Source organism: Molothrus aeneus, chromosome 4 (assembly GCF_037042795.1).
Source record: "Molothrus aeneus isolate 106 chromosome 4, BPBGC_Maene_1.0, whole genome shotgun sequence".
Lineage (NCBI taxonomy): Eukaryota > Metazoa > Chordata > Aves > Passeriformes > Icteridae > Molothrus > Molothrus aeneus.
In genome coordinates this window covers 5485369-5510612 of record NC_089649.1, presented here as the reverse complement: position 1 = coordinate 5510612, position 25244 = coordinate 5485369, and the positions used below count along the sequence as shown (strand labels likewise).

General features: G+C 38.9%; 1 protein-coding gene across 5 annotated transcripts in view; it reads right to left on the bottom strand.

Moving 5' to 3' along the window:
• Positions 1-25244, bottom strand: part of GAB1 (GRB2 associated binding protein 1) — a 92211-nt gene that overhangs the window by 23195 nt on the left and 43772 nt on the right. For all 5 annotated transcript variants that reach the window (XM_066549481.1, XM_066549479.1, XM_066549483.1 and 2 more), the window contains exons 2-3: positions 13774-14068; positions 5270-5483 (exon numbers count right to left, since the gene is read on the bottom strand). In XM_066549481.1, the coding sequence (XP_066405578.1) occupies positions 5270-5483; positions 13774-14068 (509 nt within the window). The remainder of the gene's footprint in view (positions 1-5269; positions 5484-13773; positions 14069-25244) is intronic.

Sequence of the window (25244 nt, the reverse complement as noted above, 5' to 3'; positions counted from 1 at the left end):
GTAATTTTGCTCTGATTACTACCTTAAACATAGATTTCAGTTCTGTCACTGGTCAGAACAGGTTTCTAGGTAACTCTGAACTTTAATCTGCATTTAGTTTAGTCGACCCCCCCCAAAAAAGAAGATACTTTTCTTATTATTTGTTCTTCGCATAACCAAGGAAGTAAAACTTCCTAAATTCCTTGTGATGCTGACCATGAATATATATTTCTCTTGTTTCTTAACAGTTGCCTCAAAGCTTCAAAAACTCATGTATGAACCACTAGAAGTTTGAAACACTTGCAAAATATAGAGCACATAGGACTGAAGGAAGCACATGAGCTTACAGAGTGCATAATAGATTGTGAACACTAAGCTCAGGCTCTGCTGCAGCCCTTACTCTTTATTCAAAGGATTGATTCAGGAGTTCCTCACTTTCTAAAGGTACTCTCCTAGTTCTATGATATCCATTTAGACCAAAATCCCAGAAAAATTCAAGCATTTTTCAAATATGGCAAGGATTAGGATCTTTAAATTTTATACTATAAAAATAAAGTGGGCAGTCTACACCTACTGAAAATCAATTGTGGAACCAAAGTTGTTAGTTTCAGTTCACTGGGATAGACTTTAAAAGGAAAAAAAATCTAAAACTACAGGAATAAAACATAAACACTACATTTATCTTACAAAAACATGCAGGAGTATATAACCAAAGCTCAAAAAGAAACAACAGCATATTTACAATGCCAGAGCCTAACGATTATCCATGAAATGCAAGAAACAAATGCTATCCTTCTAAATATAGGAGTTTTTCTGGGTCTAAGTGAATGATGCTTCTTCTTTCTGGACCACAAGCACTTGTGCAAACAGAAGGCTTTCAAAAACCATGAGACAGCTAGGTCTGTCATTTGCTTAGCTGATGGCAACAGCTTACATTTCTTATTACAAGAGAGAATTTCTGATTTAATTCACAATTTTGAAAGCGATCTTTTGGAATCAACATCTTAGTCTACTGAAACAGTTTTCAAAATACGAATGGGTTGTAAGCAATCTGATTTTGCCCAACTGAAAGCCTGAAGACACTGTGAAACAAAGAAAACAGTTTATGCCAAAATGAAGCCAGAGAATCCAGCCTTAGAATTCTAACTATCTTTAGAAGTCAGCATTAACCATTGATCATGATAAGAACACCATATATAATTCTGAAAATGTACAGTGCATAGTTGACAGGAGCAGACCATACTCCTGGTTTGTTTTTTTGGGTTTTTTTTTATGACGTCTATACTTCAGGAATTTTATATTTTCTCTTTAGTACAGCTCAATAAAAATTGTTTTAAATATTCCATTAACAAATGGTTATTATGATAAGTATTAAAGGGTTTTTACACCTCCATTTAAAATAATGGCAGGGCTGGATGTAACACAATGATAACTCCTCGCTTTATTGGCAGAGAGTGACTATGACATGAATTCAGTGTTATCACATGTGTGATATTATTATCACATGTGTGCATCACATACGTGCAAATTAGGGTGAGTGGCCAAACTACCCCTTACTCAGTGCTAGGACTGGCCATTTCCTTCCACACACCAAGAAAAGAACTGTCCAGCCAGTTGAGCTACAAGGACTGGGCATTAAGATGCACTGAGAGGAGGTGGGGCAGTGAGGAAGGGGAGCCCAGTAACAAGCCAGGACCCATGTACTAAAAACCACTTGTTGACAGAGACCCAGGAAAAAGGTTTATCAAGCGTTTTAGTCTAAGGGGTAATAATCTTATTTTTGCAAATTAAGTATTTGGGCTGGCTTGACCACTCATCCTTTTCAGCTGAGTCTTTTCCCATCCACAGGAATCAATATGACTAATTAAACAGAATATTATAAACAAAAAGGCAGCAAAACTGCTCTTGTGTGCCAGCAATGTGGGACAGCAATAGCAAGCATAGAAAAAACAGCATAGACATAAAAATAAATAACATCCAGACCTCTTTTCAGAAAATGGAAGCAAAAGTTATACAGTTTTTCTGTTAAAACTCATGGAACACCATGCAAGATGAGTCTCAGACAAACAGTATTTTCAGGCAAGTTAATGGCTCTGTGATTAATTTCTCACACATGTTCCAAGAATGGCTACTGTTCACTCACTGAGGTGGAATCTTTTTACTTTCAAAGTCTTCTAATAGCAGGTATTCCTGCCCTTCTTCTGAGAGAAAAGGTGACCCTTGGCTGGTTCATATACAATAGGAAAGATGAGGAAGACAGCATTTAGTATTTCAATACACCTACTGAATGAGCCAGAACAATAAGGGATTTGGAAGCAATGTTTGGCTGCATTTTCTTATCTAGGATCCAAATACAACCTTAAAATCTCCCTAAATGCTACAGTGAAACAATGCTCTTTCTTAAGTCAGCAGTGATCAGAGCATGAAACTATTTTAGACAAAGTACTGCACATGATAGTTACAGCTGCAATTGCTGCATACAAGAAATTCTCACAACTATGACACTTTAATGGAACATTTAATAATTATTTTCTAGGTCTGAAACACCACAATTCTCAAAAATCCCAAAGAGGTGACTCAGATCCATCTATGTTTCACAGTGACCCATCTCACCCAGAAAAGAACATCAAAGCCTTGAAATAAAATTCAGGGGTTCTCAGGTTACCTGTAAAGTAACATGCAGAATCAAAATAGAAAATGTTCCCTCTGCATATTGGTAATTTTTAAGTCTAAAGGGAAAACATTTAAGTAACAGTACCTGCCTGTTTAATTACAGCTATTAAGCCTTGCACTTTACACTAAGTCTGTATGAAATACCCAGATAAATTGTTCCAAGCCTGGAAAATAGGAAAATGATGCAGCCATTTATTTTTTATTCTTTGTCTGTAAGGATATGGATTGGGGTAAAGTGCACTCTTACTCATCATCTCAGCAATGTGCTACTGAGATACAAAAAGCTCTCACTCCATAGGAAAACGTCTATATGCTCTATACTCTGTCCCAAATCCAGCAGCTTACCTCTATTACCAGACCTAAAACCTAGGCAGTCCTTTTAGGTGGAACTGAAAGTCCAGCACAACTGTTATTCTGAATTTTCATGATCACAGCCTTTTTAATTTAAGGACACAGCTTTTTACTTACAGAAAATAAACTAAACTCATATAATCTCCAAGTGATCATAATGACAATGTCTTCAGATTTTCCTATAAAACCATCATTTATTTAAACCATCTCTACACTCCCAAATATTTTGTTCTGTTCTTTCAGTTCACTAGGTATTTTATCACCACTGGACCTTTTGCCTTCCCCAGCAGTACTTTCTGTGTCACCAGTGACTCCTTGAGAAATTTTGCAGGCTAATCATGGACTCTAGACCACATTTTGTGGCCCCTTCTATGGTCTCCTCATCCTCTACTTAACCCACACATCACATAACTGTGGAAGTCAGGTCACAAAGTCAATTACACATCCCAACCTTCATCATTCCAAAAACCACCTTCACGTTGTGGCGGTAAAACTCTGCTCTGAGCCCGTCCCTCGCAGAAGCAAATGGACCCTCAGACACATTTCTGATAGGCCAGGATTGCTGAAATCCAAGCCAATTCCTCTGCCAAGCTGTTCAGGAAGTGATACCAAACTTAAAAGCTTTTGGCAGGAACACTGACATTCCTCTTCAGCACTATCAGCTTCTAAACATCACTAAACGCTGAAATCTTCAACACTGGGTTTCCCCTTCCCCTGCAGGAGGTTCTGGGACATTCCAACCCTGCCTGTAACACGCACGTTCCATACTCTGTATGGGGGAACTGTAGGCTCCTTCCCTTGGTTTATAAGGAAGACTGTAAAGGGTGGATACTTTTCTACATAATCATCAGTAAATGGAGCAGGGAACTCGAGCACAACAGAGCAAGATAAAAATGCCAAGGGAGCGCAGAGCACATGGCACAGGTAAAACTGGCAGAGCATCAGGGTGTGGATGCAGAGGGCACTGCCACTAAAAGGTATGGCCCTAAGGAAGCATATGAAATAGTCATGAAAACACTCTCAAAGGAAGCTTTCCTCAGCCTTCCATGTACTTGTCTGTAATTACAAAAATAATATGATATTTTGTTAATTTTTCTGTAAACGTCTCAGCAGATTTTATTTGAAATTACTGCAGAAAAGAAGCTTCTCAGAGGGATTTATAAGGTTCTCCTACAGAATGTTTAAGGTTGGAAGGGACCTCTGGACATTATCTGCTCAGATTTTCCAATACCTCTTAGCAAACCCTTCAAAATCAGGAAAGGCTCCTCAGGAGCTTGTCCAGTCAAGTTCATTTTTGGTTCTTTTAAATACTTTTTCTAAAAGAGGACAGAGACTCCAGTATGTCCCTAGGCAGCCTGCTCTATGATCCATTCTGGCAAAACACAGTGATATTTCCCAGGTAGCTAATATAAATATCATATCCTCCTATGCAGGAGGTGCTGTGGATTTATTTAAGTTAGAAGTAGCAGCTGGAGAAATAAATAGAAATTTAATTCTGTAGAAGTTCTAAAATTTTCCTTCAAATTTCCTATTGCACACTTCTCTAGAGAACTGAGTGTGTAGGCACTCTTGATTCAGTAAAAAATAAAGCTTGTTTGAGTTTCCTTTTAAGTATCTGTTATTAGGAAAAAGTTGAAATTCAGGATATGGAAACTGAGCGCTTTCAGCCACTGCATTCTTCGTTATCATAAAAAAGTTGGGTTTTCTTCTTGTCTGAGAGTCTGAACCATGCTAGTAATAGTAAACAAATGCCACTTGAAGATCACTGTACTCAGTGATGTGGTAACCTGGCAGGTGATGATAAAATCAGCATGTTTTCTTAACCCCTTCCATGAAAGCTTTAACTGGCAAAACTGGGGAACCAAATGCCAGGAGGGAGAAAGGCTAAATTCCTCCAGTTTTTTCTAGTACTAAACTGGACTAAGCACACCAGATTGTGGCTGAAGAAAGCGTACTTTGTGTCATGCATCACTCCAAGTTCCAATGGAATGCTTGGATTGATGCATCACTGTGATATTTCATGTTGGCAATTGCTGTCAACACTTTTGGAGAATGCAATATAACACTGATCAAACAACTTACTATTGCAGCAAAAGGTTTATTGCATGGAACAAAAGGAAAAAAAAAAGAAAAGTTACAGGCAGCTTTCCTGTGTAGATATGTGCATCCAAATGCTCAGTATCTCAGTAGTAAAAAAATGCATTTAGCACAAACATTCTTGGCCTGTAACATAAAAAAGTGTTATTAAGAAACAAAAGCCACTTACCTCATAGGTTCAGGTTTTTTACTTTGACAGTTTATTAGCAGTAAGTAGTCTTGAGGATCTTCTTGACCAGAGGAAGACTCCAGAGGGGGGACGTTAATAAGCCGATAAGGAGAAGGAAGGGAAGACTCTGCTTGCATGGAAGGCGGTGAAGTGCTGATGGGCAAGGGTAACTCAGTAGATGGTTGTAAAGAACTAACTGGTGGCTTCACAGCATCTGCAAACACAGAAGCAAAGATTTCTGTATATAGTGAAGAAATAGTTCTTCAACAATAAGAAAATTACCAGAGGATGGAAAAAATCTCAGGTTTTAGTTCAAATCTGTTAAATTGGACATGATAACATCTGAGTGTTAACGTTTGTTTCAGGGAATTTACATTTATATATCAATCTTTTATCTTTTCAAACTGCAACCAGTTTCTTAAGTAAGCCTTGGAAACAGAGGTTCTGCCTTATTTAAAGACTTATTTAACCTGCTTTCTGGCCACAAAAAGAACAAACATGTTGACAGCTGTGGTAGTACAGCTAAAAACACAAATGTGTTGTTTTAATCAAGGGCAGGCAAAAGCCCAGAAGTTATTACTTGAACATGGCAACCTAAGTCAGCACTTGGAGGGATTCATTCTTTTTTGACCAAGGTCACTTGAGCGTTTGAGATTAGTTACCAGGCAGGACCTGGCCACCCTCCATATCTCAAAACAGACAGGAAAACTGCTGCTTTGGCAATGGAAGATTCTTTACAACTAGAAAAATAATGCAAAGGTACAACAGGTAACATGTCCCACTAAGCCCCCTGATTACATACCCTAATTTTTTATTGTTGTGCAATAAATGAAGGGGTTGGGTTTGGATTTGGTTTCCTTTCCTTGTTTTGTTTTGGCTTAGTTTGGATTTCTTTTGGGGTGGAGGGATAGAAGGTGGTTTTCTCTTTTTTTAAATAACCTTATAATTCTTATAAATAACCTCATAATTCTTATCCACTTCCTATCCATGCAACTTCTTTTTGCCTTCCAAATACATATATCCAGACTACTAAATTATCTGGGAGACTAGAAAACATCGACATCATCAAATACTAAACAATCATTTGGCTTTTTCATTGTTTTAATGACATTGACTAAGAACAACATAATTAAGCAAACTATTTCCTAATTATCAAGGCTTACTTGCAACTCATTGTACCTTCCAATTTGCACATCCCAAGAATGGATGCTCATTATTAGCATTGTTTAAATGAACATGTTATTATCCAATGCTCCTGCTCCTGTCAGCCTTGCAGGCCAGCTATGCACTACAAAGTAGCTTCATTCAGCTGATTTAATTCAGAAATTAAATCCCACCACACCCATGTGGTTGGAAGAAGTCTAGGTGTATGAAAATTCCTCAACTCAACCTACCTGAAAAGGTAGGATAGCCTAAAAAAGGTTATTATGAAGGGTCGTGGCTGTCCTATTTATCAAACTAGTGAGCAGAAGAAAGAAAAGAAACAGACTGTATCAAGGGATCACACACATAAAAATAAATTGATGCACCCAGATCAGATAAATAATAGTATAGAGATGTTTATAATTCATAAAATCTTTATACATGACATTTCTTGAAACACATATTCCTAAACCACGTCCTGTGGTTTAGGAAAATGTGGGTAAAAAAAGGTAAAATTCATTACATTAATTGTTATCTAAAAGCTGTTACTTAAAATAGCCGATGTTTACTTAAACACCCTTGTCTTTATAATTACTATGCACATCCTATTTATTTGTATTCTAGAGTCACCTCATTTTTTCCTTTCAAATACAGCAGTACTTGGATGTAAAAGCTACTAAAAAAGTAGCTTATTTTCTACATGCTTAAATATAAAATATGAACAATTTTCTATCATTTAGGAAATTGAACAGCTTGAAGGAGCCTCTTTGAGGCACCTACTAATGTACCTTGATTCCCCTAATGCAGCAGCAAGAACAGCGAAGTGCCTGAATGGACCTACCAGGAACGTACTTTTTGTACTTTCTGCAAAAGTGGCAGTGGGAGAAAGGACAAGCAGCTGTCTGCCCTGTCCCCTGCAGAACTGAAGAATAGAAGTAAATTTATGCACCAGTAAGGGAGGGGAAGAAACATTTCCTGCCAAATACATCATTTTTTGACCACACTTAAGAGATGAGATCCTTAAGAGCTTCCCTGTGCCTCAGTGCCCACCCCATTCCTGGGCCTGGTGATGCACAACCTTCATGCCATTGGAACTGCTCGGTGCCAAGTTGACGGGAGGAGAAAAAAAAGCAATCAAACAGGAAATCCTTGGGGCTTCCAGGGAAGATGGGTGCGTCATGAGTGAGCCCTCATGGAGAGTCAGGAGAGCCCAACATGTGCACAGGAAGATGCCTATGTGATCTGACACAATTAAACAGATCATGCACTAGCATTCCCAGGAAGAGCAGCAAAACTCAAGGGTCACTTTCCAGGGAAAAATAAAATCACGAAGTTTTAAAGAGGGCCCATGTATCCACAAAGTCTGACGTACTGCTCCAGCTTCTGGGGCATCCCAAGACATAGGCTGCTTCCAGAGCCTCTGCTGACCTACCCTCTGACACACTGTTCTCTGAATTCCTCCTATTTCTTTGGGTGCCTTTATATTTTTGAACTTGACTACCATCCTGTGGCAGTGAGGTCCACACCGTACTACACATGACATGAAAACCCACTTCCTTTCAAACCTGATATATTCACTTGATATATTTCAGCTCCCATCTTCAAAGAAACTGTGAACAATTACCTCCTACTCATAATTCCCATTCCCAACTTCACACAACTTTGTCATAGTTTTTACTGAGTTGGTACTGCTTAATTTTTCCTGGTGCAGAAGCCATTTCATTGTACATCTGGTTTCCCTTATCCTCACCTTTCCTAGCTCTGCTACATTTTCTTTGCTGAGAAGAGAAACTAACTATTGCACACAAAGCACACACACACAAAAAAAGGTCTAGGACACACTGGTTTATGAAGATGTAACAACGATTCATTCCATTCCTTTCCTAATGTTTCCCTTTCAATTGTTACTGAATTTTCAAGGTGATGCTGCCCAGCTGTCTGGAAGCTTTATGATCTGTTCTCTGAGCAAGGATTTGGAGCTCATTAATGTTAATGGATCATTGGGGACACTTTGCTTCTGCTGAGTTGTCTCTTTCTTTTGACACAGATAATACTTGATAAAATCCCTGATCCTCTCACAGATCTGTGTGGGGCTTGTTTGAGATAGGTGTTTGTGTGGTTTGGTTGAGGTTTGTTTGGTTTGGTTTTTCCAGCATATAGAGCATTAACTATTAAAATATCAACTTTCTGATCTGAAATCCATCCTCATAGAGGCATTTTCTATGTGTTAAATAGTGTGGGCTAATGCCAGATTGAAAGATCTACTGAATTTGGTCTAAAGCACTTCAGATTTGCTTTATGCATTGATGCTATTTCAAATTTGACTACAAGGGAAGAAGTAATGCTAAAACTTTCATCACTGAGCAAATGAAAGCTCTTTGCCTATCTGCAGCCTCTCAAATATTCTCTTCAGCCAAGTACTCCTGAAGCTGATATGAAGGAAAGTTGCTCTTCCAGCAGCCATTTATGATTTCAAAGAGTACATCATCAACTTGCTCCACTTTGGACTAGCAGATTTTTAGGGAAGGGGTCATCTGCACACCAAAGAGCATTATAAGTCATTTGGTTTGTTCCCAGAGCTCAGACACTCAGACTGCTTTGAAATAACTGGGAGCTGGAAAAACAGCCAGAAAATTTAACATGCAAATTAGTCTAACAAGAATTCTATTTTGTTTTTATAATTCCTGGATTCAGTACAGCTAGAATAATCAGCTTTCTCAAAACAGGGCAAGAGTTTTATCTTTTCTCAGTTAGTTTGTTATGAGTAGTTACAGGCTTCATTTTCACTAGAATTTATACTTTTTTCTTCATAACCATTTTGATATCTTCTAAAATTTATGATGTAAAAACAGCATTTTCTGAACAAGAATAACAAAAGGCTCCACTTTCTTCCCCCTTAAATATATAAAGCTGCTTTATCCCACAAGTTCCTACATATCTTGCTTTGTGTCCAACCTAGAAAATCTGAGTGTGGGAGTTTCTATTTAGGATTGGGTTTATATTTCGGTGTTTGTTTTTTAATGAAAGCAAAAATGAAATTGTTTTCTATACTATGATGTACAGTCTCTTACTATTCTAATTATGCAAAAACTTGAAATGTTCTCATAGTAAAAAAACCACAGAGGCCTCATTACAGCACGCATTTCTTTAAATGTCAAAATTATAATCAAAGTAAGAAAATGCATTCTTTGCACACTGTAGGTAGAAATATGAAACCAGAAATGGGATTTTTTCCATTGCAACAGTGAATCAGCAACAGATGTGCAATGGCATGATTCTTCCATTCTTCTGAGACGTTCCATTCCATCCACTTACTATAATGCATGTGTTATTAAAATAACCAGTGGCAAACAAAATATCAGAGCAATAACCTTGTCCAAAAATTCACAGATAAAATAATAAGAGCCGTAATTTTAAAAATCCCATCAAATAAAAACTTCATAACTACACCTGAAGCCTTAAAAGAACTTCTTTGTTTGAGACATCCTGGAATCCAAGGGCCACAAATGCACACACAGAGCACAAGCACATGTATGCTGGTGGGCACTTGCATTGTTCACACATTAATTCAATAGATGAGAGCCAGATCCAGCCCAAAAGAGGCATAGACACATGAGCATGGATTTGGGATTTGGCATTAAGTGATCAGCTTGGCATCAAGCTGAAATCTATGCAGTAAAGCTCCGTACCGAACCGTTCTTAGCCAGACAAAGTCCTTTAAAATGCCCTAAGAAAAACTTCTTATGCATTTCACATGTTTATTTTCTTAGTTTAATATAATCTCACAGTATCTCTCTCTCCCTGAAGATAAACATGATCCCTTTTTTAAGGAATGAAGAATTCAGCTTCACACCTTATGTCCAGGACAACCCTGCCTCCTGCATCCGAACCAGAAACACGACTGACTGCTCCAGGTTCCATCACACATGGAAGCTTCCAGCTTTCAGAGCTAACACCTAAAATTTAGTTCTTGCTATCTGCAGTTCATGTGTAATTCTAAGCTGTAGTTCTGGTTACCCATTTAAAATTTGCAAATACCAAAGCCATTTGCACTTGGAATTGACACCCCCTCTCCACCTGCAATTTTGTTTTGAAGACTATTCATTTAAAAGGAGAAATAAGGAAACATCTGTAGCCTGTTCTCCCCATCTTCAGATGGCACACAGGCTGGGCGACGCAGGAAAAATAATCAAGGAGTCGTGTTATAGACTAACTTCTGTAGGTGCTTGTGAAGAAAAAATAGTTCAGCCCCCCACACTAAAAAGCTTGGAAATTTTTCTTCACCAAAACGCCCTGTGAGCTTTCCTTGGTAGAGCATGCTGCTCTGAGCACATGGTGGCTTCTCCCAGCTGGGGCTGCAGCTCGGTGCCTGGACTGCAGGTATCGATCTCTGTGCTCCAGAGAGGCTTCCAGCATTCCACGTGCTGCCTCTCAGCACCTCACGGGAACCTGCAAAACCCTTTGCCAACCCTTCTCCCAGCGCCTCATCAGTAATGTTAACAGCACAAGGAGTGTCCAGCAGAAACAAGAGAAAATTACATTAATTACCTAGGCATAATAGATTCAGTTTATTTTTCCTCAAGGAAGAGCAGAATCACCTTCCATGTGAACTTCTGTTACATGCAGCTGTCAGCTTAAGATAATGACCTCAAACACTCAAGATTAACATCCTGATCATACCCCGATAGTAAATAATTTTTTAAATATATGTATTTTTGCCTCACATCTTGAAAGGGAAGATCTACCGCTGCAGATTTTTTACTCCATTCTTCATCATCATCATCATCTCACTTAACCACCAGTTCTTTTACTACAGTACAAGTCATCTTAATCCTGTCTGCTGTCTTCTCTTTTCCTTTGGATAACAGGCAGTGATCATCTCAGCTTGAGCCACCAGCTACCAGTTCTATCAAACCCTTGATTATTCCTATGCAATTTTGCTAGAAAGCTCTACCACCATTCTTCACAGTCTATCATCACCTTCCTCTCAGTTATTCCACTCTTAAAAAAAATCATATTTGTATGTCTCAGTGGCCATTATCCCCCCAACTTTTTTTACTCAAAGTAAGCAACCCAAAAAGCCTTCAAAAAACAGCTGCCTTTCTGCCACTATTCCTTCTAAACCTACTGCCTCACTTCTGTGACAACAGAATCATGACCCTGCTCTGGAGAGCTTCTCTCCTAATGCTTAACTCAGTCCTTTTGTTCCTTTTCACTGCACTGCAGGTCATCAATCACCCATCCTTCTGGCACGTCCCTGGACAGTTGTGAGCAACTCTTTCTCCCTCATTCGTCCCACCACCAAAACATCAACTCCCTAATTGTTTTCTAATAGCACTAGCCACTGCTGTCTTGCACATTTTTTCTTTATAAATCCAAGAGGGCAATGTTCCTGGATTTCCAAATGAACCCCAGAAGGAACAACAGGGCAGTGGTGCTCCTAGTTCTCGATTGAGCAATGGATGCCAATGACAGGACACACAACACAACCCTTAATCAGTCTGGCAAGAGACATTCTTTCCAGCTTCAAAGAAAACTATCTTCTGCTTCCACAGGTAACAGAAAGACTTGTTATGCTACACACTCCTTTTGTTTAGCTCCAGACTAAAATAATAATGTGTTTTTACTATCTGAACTTCACCTGTTCTTTAACTTCCCAAAATAAGCTGCAGGTGAACACAGATTTTTAAAGTACATTTACAACCTGTTCTTCCACTGGCAGGAAGATTCATCTTGGTAAAATAAGAACTTGGCAATAAGCACTCAGCAACTGATTTTCCCATTTTCCATTTTTTAAATTCTTGCTCAATGCATTGCAAGGCATCACTAAACCAATAAAACAGACAGTGCTGTCAACTCTCAGTTGTGTGAAGTAAAGGTGTTGGAATAATTCACTGTAGTAGCCACCTGTCTTTTCAAACAAAAACATTCAGCCAAAGAAAAAATGCCAAAAATTAAACATGCAATGAGAGTACAATGGGGAGAAGTTATTGATACAATTGACTGAAACAAAAACTCAGTTTATGAGGGCATAGTTACATCTCTCCACATCCATAGCAGGTTTCATCTTCAGTTCAATGACAGAGAGCTAAGGGCTAACAACACACCAGCTCTCAGAGGAAAGGTCTGATGGCTTTGAGGGGACCCCACCTCTCTGTTCCATGCAATGGCAAACATGTTTCCTCCTTAGATCCAAGATTTCCAGTTTGTCCCCAGAACCGAGGACTCCTGCCCACAGCTGCACTGGTGCACTGCCCCCTGCCCACGCCTCTCTGGAACACAGGGATGCTGGCAGGCTAAGCACTGAATCCCATGGCAGCTGCTCTCTGAGACGTGCTGCAGGTCCTGTGTGTGCTCAGGGTGCCACAAAAACCTAATGGAACTGTCAAAAGAAGCAACCTTCCTTGAATTTGCTATTAGACTGGCAATTCATGGATGAGGTTTTCATGACAAAGTTGTAGTTCAAAACTGTAATAAGGAGAAAGAAAAGGGCCCCTTCTTCATAACACAACAGTATTTTCCAGTCACTTTTAAAGATTTGGCTGGAGCAAAGTGATGCAAGCCCCTTTTTCTCCTTCACCTCCCTCAATCCACAATCCTACAAAAAGCAGGGATTTAATTCTAGCCCCTTCAGTCATGCCTTATGGATAACCCTCTTATGCCTTATGCATAACCCTCTTACCACTCCTATTTAATGTTTTCTTGGAACTTGTGCACAGAACTACAGCCAGTCCTGTAACCCACTAATCTCCAAAAGGAATGCAGGAATAATAAGTAAATAAAAAAGAACGGATTCAGGACAAGCAATGGCCACGAGGCATTTGCAAGGAATTAAACACACCATCGTGTTTCCTACAAGCTGCCTTCACACAGAATCTATTTTGGTAGGATTTGAGTTGGACAGTGCAAAACTACAGGTTATTTTTTGTTTGTTTTAGCTAATGGGGGTGGATTTCTTTTCCCCCAAGTTTCAAAGCAGATGGGGAAATGATAATATTAGAAACCTGACATTTTGCACTCGTTCCTGCTTGTATAACCATATGTTTTTATACCAAATGGGACTCTTTTGATGATTATGAAGATCTACTGCCACACATGATTTTACTTGAGATTTTTCCTGTACTTCCAAGAACTAACATCACACAGAAGAGCGTCATCCAAGTTCTATGGCATACTTAATTTGTAACAAATTCTGAGCGTCTCCCTCTGTTCTGCATACTTTTTTTGAGGATAACAAGGAAGTTTCAATGCCAACACACACAAGTTTTAAAACATACGCCAGCTAAAGACAGTCATCTGATCTCTGGAATATTCTTCACACATAGGCACTGCACTTTCTCAGGAAAAGCAACAGAACTTACCCTCATCTGTAGGGTTGAACCCACAGATATCACAGATACATCGAACCCACTTATTCATCTCCTCCTCGCTGTCTGCTACCAAGTAGAAAACTCGATCTATAGTGTTGATATCAAAAATATAGCTGTTCTCAAACTCCTTTTTGTTGAATGTTAATCCAGCATCCACTTGTTGACACAAATTAAGGTCAATAATACGGATAGGCTTCTTGGCGTGGTCATTTTTGTAGTATTCCAATACATCTGGATCCCCCGTTAAGCGGCCGCTCCGAAGCACAAACCACCTTCTCTTCCATGCCTGAAAATTGGGGAGAGAGAAAAGGAAGAAAAATTAGAAGGAAGAATCACACTTTAAGACCTTGTATGTGGGGTTCCAACCTGGGTTGAACCAAGTACTAATAAGTAGTTCAATTAGTATACTAAGAGATTACACATCAAATACCCACATTTAACACTATTTAGGTATTGTTACAGCAGTGGACTTAAGGATTAGTGAATTTGTATTTTAAATTTTATATCTTGACTTTGTTTGTAACAAGTGGACATATAAATTAAATCACTGTTTACAAAATGAGAAAGCATGAATACACTTAAGAAAAAAGTGGGGTGGGGATCAGGAGAGGGGCAAAGAAACACACAAAAAGGGCTTCTGAAGGAAGCTGTCACAGGCATGAGAAAGACAAAATAAAATACATCTTTAAGTGTTCCATGGTGTTTTGTTTCCAATATATGTTGTTTCAGGCTGATGCATTTTAACTGAATTTTTCACTGATAATCAACGATATGACCTGCATTTAAGGAACAGACAATACTCACACTGTACATGCACCTCAATTCCAGGGGAACTCTGCATTTAGAACCCCATAATATTTCTACAATAGTACTTCTTACGGAGAAAGAGCAACATTATTATTTTTTGAAACTGTTAGAGAGAGATGGGGATGGAGAGAATGACCAAATGTTGCAGTTTTACCAGATAAATGCAGTTTTTCTGGAAAGATACAGAATAAATTAATTTGATAGTCTGACACTATGCCTATTATACGAGCCCTCCTGATGCTGCAGAAAGAAGCTGGTCTAAGAGAGGAGCAAAAGCAAAATGTTGTATTCTCTAACAAATCCTTAGCTGCCTTTCATCCCATGGGCCTCCATCACCTGCCATAATCCTCATCAAAGACCTTAACTGAAACCACACAACCAAGCTCAGCATACAGCTGTCCTGCTGCTTCCAACAGCATCTTTATTGCCCCACTTGGCTGCACTTTTGTTCCTCAGCTCTACCAGCAATACTATGACAGCAGCTTCTTTTTATATACCCCAGTGCCAGGATAACGGGCACAGCAGAAGAAACCAGACACACTGCCATTGCTCACGAGGAGAGCTGCACGTCTTTCACACTGAGAAACTTGAAAGCAGAGCCCAGACACAGTGGGGAGCCACCCCTGTGTCATCCACTTTCTCTTATACTTTTCAGCAAAGCTGGAGACCAAGGTAAATCAGTGCAGTAGCCAAGACACTGTGCATTACACCACAGACTCACATCATGCCCCAAGTCACCCTACTTTAAACTTCCTTAGGATATTCAAACAAGGCTGTCAGCAAGTCCTTTGAAAGATTAAAAAACAAAACAAAACAAAACAAAAAAAACAGCAGAAGAAATGCATAAATAAGATGGGTGAGGGTGAGGGAATTTTCCTTTTGGCCATCCCTGGCTGTATGGTAACCAAGGAAAGGAACAGAATCAGCAAGGACGGTCCGGGAAGGGGTCAAGTTGTGTGATGTCCTTTAAACACTGGGACAGCAGCTCTGAAAACAAGAGTTTGTTGCTGTGTATTAGGGAAAGATTCAGAGCCATTTCTGTGAGGCACAAGAGTGCATTAATTTAATTCTTGTGGGTGCTACCTGCAAACAAACTAGTGGAAGGGGGACATAATGGCCAAGGAGCAAATGCTGCACTGCTGTCTCCCCACTCTGAACAAGTGCTGTCAGTTTTGCCCCAGTGTTGCAATAGGACACAAAATGAACGACATGCATGCTGAAACTTCCAAGGTAAAAAGAAGAACGTTTATTTCTTGATTTTGATATATTTGGAATTTTGAAAATGACTCTGGATCGGAGGATGAAATTGCCACTTCTCCAATGACACTGGTCAAACCAACAGTTTATCAAATTTCTCCTCCTCCAGAAAGGAATGCAAAAACAATCATTATTTACATAAAACTGCGTGAGAAACTCCATTACAAAAATGTAAACATCAGAAGGCTTAGAAGAACTCAGAAGAACAGGGCTACACCCCAGAGACTCATAAAACCCCCAGTGTGCATGTCTGGTTGGGGTATCAAGCTACAGAAGCTATTATGAAAAGATAATACAGAAAACAGGAGAAAGGGAAAAAGGACAGACAGCATAATTAAGGCTTGTGATCCATTCTCCAACTAGCAAAGCTCTACAAGTTTTTTAAGATAATGTCTATACTTTACAAAACAATTGTATTCACTGCAGTTCTGAATAACAGCATCTGTTTTTAAATGATGAATGGTGTGAATCAAGTCAAAGTCTCAAGCAACTATTTCCATAGTAGCAGTAAATTTAACTGGTGAACAGTTAAAATGTAGAAGATGTAATAGATTAAACCCCTCCAATTTAGATTTCAAATGTGAGTAGATCCTAGCAGCACAGCTAGATAAACAGCATTTAACATCGCCCCAAAAACATTAGCAGAGTTTTGTTTCCTGCTTCCAAACCAAGTGACAACTTAGATGCTGGGATAACACAAAACTTCAGTAGATGAGCCTCTCTGCAGGCAAGGCTGATCACAGATAACTGCTACAAACTGCTTCAGAAACAAGCTTTATCTTGAACTTCAGCCTTCAGTCACTCAGATGAAATTTTCAAAGCAGAAATCAAGAGGAAAGAGATTAGAGATAGGAGAGGAACAAGAGCAATTGAGAAGCATGGTGTCTCACAGTTTGTGCAACAACAAAATGCCAGGCAAAAAAACCTCTATCATCTCTGCATCAACCAGGTGTGCCTCTTCTAAAAATTTATTTCTAGTACTGTGTCAGGGAATGAGAGGTTCTTAGCAATCCTGACAATTTCTTTTGAGTATTAATGGGTAAATAGGACTCTAAAACGGAGAAAAATCACTGAGTGAAAAAGAATTTCCTTTCAGCCCTTCAGGCTACAAAACAGCAAGTCTTCAATATTTAAAATATTGACTTTAGTCTGCTGGCACCTGCTACTATTTTTGAAGGGTTTTCACATAGTGCACATGCGAACATTTATTTCAGTCCTATAGTGAGTCACACTCTGAAACTGGCACAGATTATATTCAAAACCAAAAGCAATTCCATCAACTACACACTCATAAGGCAGATGCAAAGGTTGTCTGGACTACAGTACAAAGCACAATTTAGCAGTAGAATAAAGCTTAAAGCTAGACAAGCAAATTGACATCAGCGCCCTTGCTAATCATAGTACAAAAGCGCCTCTATACTTTGTCCAAGTGCAAAATGAGCTCACATAAATCACCCTTTGTTATTTGAAAATATCTGGGATTCTTAAAGCTTGATCTATTTTTAACATTTCAGTATTTGTCGCTGCAAAGAAAGCTGTGCACTGCCCCACTGAAGTACAGAATATTGTGCTATTTGTGTTATATGTGGAAGGAAGAGCTTTTACATTAACAGCTTTCCAAAGAGCAATCTCCAAAAGTGAGAGTGCACATGTGCAAATATGTACTTATGCAAGTTTTATCTTTTTTTTACCCATTTGGGCATTTTTGTTCGAAAATTTTTTGTTTTCCTTTACACAAGTGCATGCTACAAACTATTTCTCATAATCACTCAAAAAGATGCAACCAATTTACATCACAGGAAAACTAAAGGTACCAATTATTTATATGTCACATAACTCATGTAATTACCAGCCATACATTATCAAACACTGGTTTTCTGTGCCAGAAGTCAACTGCTTTAAATTTGACAAGTCGAAAAAATACCCAGAATATGATTTAAGTATTTTGTAGTTATTTAATTCTGGAAAGAAATTTGAGCAAATATTTTTTAAATGAAAGATTCACTCAAATATATAAAATATCTTATTAATATAAATATGGTTTAGTAATATATTTTATAAATAAAATTTAGTCACTAAATAAAACAGTCACTAAAGCAAATACCTAATTCAGAAGAAAAATGGCTCCTGTTGTAAGTGTTGTAAGGCAAAAATCATGGTTATCAAGTTCACCAAAAGGCTGCGTAGGCTTTGCAAATTATTACAAAACAGAGTTGAACAAGGTCTGCTGCTTTTCCTTCAGTCTAAGCAAGGCCCTGTGTGCCTCTCAGCTTGTTTTCCCTTCTGGGCTGCAGAGCACATCAGCTGGCCTAACACAGGACACCACCATGCCGGCCAAACATTGTCCTGCTCCTGTCATGAGACCGTGGCTTCATGGCACCATCATAACTACAGAAACCAGTTTGTTTACTTGCTTTTGAGAGAGGCTGAAATGTGACAAGCTGCTCACCCACAGAGCACCAAGTGAGCAAGGCAACAGCGGAATTCTGTATTTTTTACACAGCAATTTGAGTAGGTTACAAAGTAAAAACCAAGACATATCAACGATTAGGGTTGATTTTTCTTTCTCCTAAGGTACATGCAAACTGCTGATTTCAATGTGAATGTAGGAGCTAAGAAATGGATAGAAAGCAGCATGCAGCAGTGTTAGGGTTTAGTTGGTTTTTGGCTTTTTTTTTTTAACTACTCCATACTGCTGTGTGCAGTACACAGAATTTACAATATATTCTACTTGCAAGAGGTGTACCTGTTGAAGAAGTTGTAGCTATGCTTCCCTTAATCTTTACATTTATGGATTATTTTCCCCTCCTCTCTCCTCATACACACTCAAGATGTACTTCATTCAGCTGCTGTCTGTAGTTCAAAGATGTAGGAAATAGGAATGCATACGTAAATGGAAAGGGAAAGGGAGGAGGAAGGGGCAGGAAAGAGCAGATAATTTAGATTTTTCAAAGGACTTAACCTTCCATTTAGATCCCCTTAAGCGGTTTCTCAAGAGGCCAAAACGATTACATGACATGTTAAAATAAAAGCTTAGAGATGTTAAATCAAAGACAGCTTTTTGTGGTCCATTTTTTACAGATTTAGCTCTCACATGGCCAAGTGACTGCTTACTGATAAACTGATCAATTATCCTTCTGTAGTTTCCTACTGTTATTACCCACCATTCTAAGGCTGCTTAAAACTGATTTTCCTCTTCTAGCACATTTGCTGCCATTTTTCTTCTGGGTAGCATCCAGTCAAAAAAACCCATCAAAACTTCTGAGAACTGGCTACGTCAAAGACAGCTCCTTACACTCCACCCCAGTAACACTGCTAATAAATATTTGCCTATATATGACCAGGAAACCCAGGAATAAAATTACAAATCTCAGGCCTTCCTTCTCATCTCCCAAGTGTGTGGATGTTTGTGCTTAGGTTTTCATCTCTGTACTCACAGAGTACTTTAAAAGGGCACTATTTGGCATCCTTCTTTCTCAGAGACATCAACTAAGACCTGGCAGAAAGAAATTACTTGCCCAGGGGCACAAGGAAGGCTTCAAAAAATACCTGGTGTTTCATAAATGCACAGCAAGACATTTCCTTACTCCAAAAGAACTTATGAAGTAAACAGAAGACAGCAGGCAGAACATGAACCAGAGAGATGTCAAAAGAGCAAAAGACACAGCCTGAGGTGACTTTCTAATGGTCTTATGGACATTTTAGTCCTGTGGCTACAATTGAGCACTTTTCAATTGTCTGCTGGGATCAAGATTTAATTTTCTTTTGCTTTTTGCTCCCACCTATTTAATCTATTCCTCTCTTTCTACTTACTTCTCAGGGCAAAGGTTAAATAACAGTGAAATTGGTAACATGTCTCTGACAAACAACCAGAAAAAGGATCCCAAACAGCAGCTGAGTGTTTCTGCTCCTTTTTGCCTCCACATATCCAGTATGCAGGTATTCCAGCCATCGCAGAAGACAAATACACCTCTGGCACAGCTTCACTGACTTGTGGATTAGACCTGTGCTCTGCATCCCAGTAGAAGCTCAAATGAAACAAAAATAAAAGTGTTCTTTGACACTGTGCTTCTTTTTAAATCCTGTTTGTGGTCAGCCCAGACCAATGACAACTATAACTGATGAGTTGCATCCCACAGGGCACATACCTGGGAGGACTGCTGGGAAGTAGCACAAAGAGGTCACGTTAGGTAACAATACTTCAAGTACAGGACTTGAATTTTTCCACTTGCTGCTCTTCCAGCTTGCAGAACTAACTCCAACATGGTGAAAATGCAAAATATCAACTGTTTTCCCTAAGAAATTAACACATGCAGATTTCCATATGGATTTCTATATAGATTTCTTATTTTGGGGTGTTTTAAGGAAAGCATTTTCTGTAATTCTTTTTACATCTTTTAGGTTCGGTGGTTTTGTGGGGTTTTTTAATCTGGCTTCTTTTTGAAAGGCCATATCATGAGCATCAGGAACTGAAGAGTATGTATTTACTAGTTATTTCTGAAACCCTTGTCATAACACCAACTGGCAACAGACATCCTCTTATCTGCTTCCCTAAAAATGATGTCCTTTATCTTTTGAAATCTAAGACAGAACAATTAAACCAAGAACAAAAAAAAAAAAAAAAAAAAAAACAAAAAACAAAAAAAACACCCAAAGCATATTTAGTGTCCTAATTCTATACAGCAGAATCTACAATTCCATGATTTGACAATAGTCCAAATATTCTACTCGAAGTAGTACCAGATACTAAGAAGTGTAAACAGATTTCTGGGAAACAAACAAATGGGATATGAGGCAAATAGTGAATATGTTATGACTTTCTTTAAATACTTAAGACTTGTTTTCCAGGAAGCACCATCTTTTCTCACTGAGCAAAATAAGGAAAAAACAGTCTCAGTGGAAGTTTCCACTCTCCTGGCCATCATCCTGATCATCTGTTCCGAATACACACAAGGCCAAAATTTCCTGTTTTCAAACTATTGTCACCATTTTCTAGTCTTGTGCTGTCAATTCCAACTTTAGCTTGTTAAACAAACAAAACACTGTTCCGTACAGCAGAATAATACTTCCACACACATTTACTGTGAGCTGTTTCATAACCAATGTTTCAGCATGTGAATTAGTCTCCCAGCATTAATAAAGCTCCAAAAAAGGTACAAAATAAAATGCAGACAGTGTAGCATGAACTGCTGCTTTATTTTGTGAATCTGAAACTAACTGAATATCTTCATTTTTCTCTTGATTTTGCATAGGAATTCTTAATTTTTTCTTGCCTTTTACATCTTTTTTTTCTACATACTTATCCCTATTTCCAATGTGCAATAGTGCAGCCAGGTCTGTATAATCTAATTCACATTAAACTGATCTTTATTACAAGTGGTTTCAGTAAATACTTTTCTGCAACATGCCAGAAATTTTCCAATGGCAAGCACAAACTTACTCCTGCACACCTGGGAATTGTCACCAAAGGGGATAATCATCTCTTGACCAAAGAAGAACCTATTCACAGCTGTACAGAGCAATGAAGCAGGAGCCCTGCAGCAGAGCCAGAACCTGAGCCCCCATTTCACTGTCTCCAAGCCAGGACCAGTGACCAGATCCTCTCTCTCTATTCCTACATTCTCTAATCCAACTGAAATGCCTGTAAATAGCTCCAGTGGCTCTGATCTCCTGCAAAGCCACCTTTTCACTTCTCCTCCGCCACCCATCCTGTGTACCCAAGACATAACTCCCAGGAACTCGCTGGGAACGTGTCCCCCACCACTGATACGAGCTTTGCCATCTCCTTTCACCACTCCATCTCGCTCCTTTGTCAGCAATGCAGACACAATACTCACAACATAGGGTCTGCCTTGGCACAAGGAGAAATACAGCTCCTGCAGGTCCCTTAGTCACACATCTACATGGCCTCTAGCTTGCTGCCCTGTTTCCCAGAATATTTCTAAAATTTGGGTATTTCCTCTCTGACCATGAGCATACTCTGATCATCCCCCTCTATAGTCTTTCCCATGCTGCCAGAGGAATCTCCCTTCTCTCATTCTGATTACATCATCTTCTATTTTAAAGTTCTCCATTTATTGACTTGCCATATTGTACTCCTTTCCTATTTTGATGCTTTTTCTATTTAGTAAGGTCTGTGTTTTCTTACTTGACTCTCTCCCTCTTGCAAGTCTCCCCCTATTGCATTTTGCTTTACCACTGACACCAGATTTGGATAATTTTTCCTTCTCTCTGCCATCTCTCTTTTGAAGGCTTTCTGAACAAATAAGCAAGGACAAGACATTGCCTTCCTCCAGATTCCTCCTAAAGATCAGCCTCTTGGTCAGCGCTTGTGATCACCCAACCAAATTACAATATGGCTTTGCATCACATGGATTTATTTAAGAAATCATGGTTTTGTGTATTCACCAGACAAAGGTTTTTTTGTTGAGGGTTTTTTTTAAGTTGCTTCAGTATTTTTATCAGCTTTTAATTAGAATTCACTTCTCCCCACAGCTCTTAATTTAAGAAAGCAAATAATTTGGGGTTTGCTCTGCCCTGCTTTTAGAAGTCTCTGCACATTGCTTATCACAAGGATTGCCACTGTGCTCACAGGACCCCCCTTAACAAGACAAGGCAGAGAAGACAGCAGCCATGCCATTTGACTTGGATTCCAACTGAGCTCATGGGTGTAGGTTGCATGAATGAACACCCAGAATAAAAAACCAGCATTTATAAAGACGTGAAAAATTCGAAGCTGAGAAGTCAAGCCTACACTCTACTGATACCAACAGCTGCTTGCCTTCTAATGGCTGGGGATTAACTATTTCACCATGTGTTTTTATCCATTCATTCCTCATTTCCTAGGAGGACAGGAGTTTTGAAGCAGTGTTTGTAACATGTTAGGGAAAAATTCCCATTCCTCCAGATCACAAGCCCAGTGCTTCCTGTAATATTTTGTACAAACTGAGTTTTATCTTTTTTCCTTCTTACTCTCCTGTGTAGATATCTATCTTCATCATCTGTGAAAGACTTATACACAAGGAAAAGAAAGATGAGAGACTAGAATTTTGTAAAAACATGCCATTTCTAACATGGGTTTAGATCCTGGGACACTGCAGTTGCATTGACCATACAACACATGCTTGTGTCACTGCTTCATGCTTGGATCACTCAAGCATGCTCATTTGCAAACAATACAAGAGTTTTCTACAGATGGCAAGAGGCCGAGCATTCTGTGTATCATTTCTTCAACAAAATATTCATAAACTTAAGTCCTGCACTTTGTACACCCTACAAAAGAAAGGGGATTTGAGCTGCAGAAGCATCAGTTTCTCCAGCTACAATAGGGAATAATGAATTAAGAGGGATTTAGCAATGAATTAAGAATGATGGTACAAAGATATCCCATAATTTCTACAATTTGTCTCCCAAGTAACTAATCTGGTTTAACCTACCAGTTGCATTAAAGAAGCTCCTAGCCATCCATTAACTCAGTCTCCAATGGAAATTCAGACTATGTTTTAAACAGTGCCTACAAATTAAACTTAGGACATGTTGACACTCCATCCTTATCCATTCCTCACGAGAGCAAGGAGGTACAGCCACTAACATCTTTGCCAATCAAGTATGTGCAGACCAAAGCATCTCTTGCAAATGAGTCAGCCACTGCTACAGCAACCAAAGGACTGACACTCACTCAAGCCCTTGTCCTCAGACACAGTGAGGGGAAAGCTGAAGGAAACCTATTGTCCTGCCAAAGCTTCACAGCTTTGGCACAGTAGTTTTTATATACTGTGAGGCATTGCAAGGAATTCCCTGTCCGTATCTAAGGAACATGCAATTTTTCCCGTCTGTAAGAAATGGGAAGAATTAGGAATGGCGATTTACATTTTAACACTGAAACTATAAACTCTCCCATTGCAAATCACCAGACCTGAAATGTACATATGCAGAGATGGCAGACAGAGTTGCTAAGAAAAGTAAAAGCTAAGATAAAATAAAAATCAGTATTCTGTCTGATAAATACATTCTCACTTTACACAGCCAAAAATATTTACCAATTAGGCTCCAGCAGGTTTTTTCTGAGCAGAACTGACCTGAAGAACTTCAGAGAAAAATTAATTTCCAAGTAAACAAGCATAAAGTCCAAATTTTTTTCAAGACATTATGATATATAGATTCCGTTCACTATGCTCCTTAACCCCGAGCTCCTGTTGTAGCAAAAATATTCTTTTTCCAGCAATGCAAACAATACTTTTAGATACAAATAACTCACTGGCAGTAACAAAATAGTTAAGAAATTCAGGAACCAGCAACCTCACATACCAATAGCTAATTCAACTACATACCATTGAATATTAAGATGCTTCAATATAATTACTTGGATTAGCTTACAAAACACTCCTCTAGCTCTCATGAGCTCACATAAAATGTTTTCTACTGCTTCCTGGACTGTGACAGTACCCTCGTGCCATACATTATTAGGATGAACAGCTTTGCAGAATGTAACCACCACAAGCGATTCACAGACGTGTGGACTGACAAGGAATCACAGACAGCTCTTCAGTAACAGCACAAATATTAAGATAAACTGTATTTTTAGAGGGCTGTGTCAACACACCTAACACACACCCACCATGTACTGAAGCAATACACCAGAGCTTCTGTTTGTACTCCGTGGCACAACACCTTTCTCTTGTTTTTCTTTTTTAGAGCTAGTAGATATGAGGCAATCAGGTAGAGAGGTTCAGGCTCTTGCTTCAGCAACAGCATTCACCAAGTTAACTTGTAAATCAAAACGAAAGCTCTTTTTGAACAAAAAAAAATATCAAGCACAAAGATAACATTCTTTAAGAAAGCCCCCTCACTCCAATTCATTCTCCCCATACCTAAGTTACAAAGCAGAAAATAAACAACACCAAGAACACAGTTTTTGACTAGTTTACCTCTTTAACTCTTCAGAAAACGTAAGCAATGTCGTGGCCATTTCTGTAGTTTTGTCCACCCCAAAATAAGCAAAGCTTTCTTTTTCCTGCCAGCTTCCCACCTCACTCTACACCACCCTATCCTCATAACCTTTGACCAACAGGAAGCAGACACAATGGACTGAAAATAACAGCAATTGTAAGATTTCAAATGATTTAATACATGAGGGGTGGGCTTAAGATTTGAAAAACTTCTCTTGCTTTGGTTTTTCAACAGCTACTTAAAACACGTTACCTACACAGACTTAAAATGTTACTCAAAATCCTAGGTTGAATTGGGCTAAAAACTGTGCAACTTTTACTAGGGACTATTAAGAGCACAGAGGCACAGATGCTTGCATATGTTGAGATGTTGTGTTTAAGCCATTAGGTTGTTATATACAACAAAATTAATTTACCAGCAGTGTAAGCAAGAGTAGTAGAAGTTCCTTA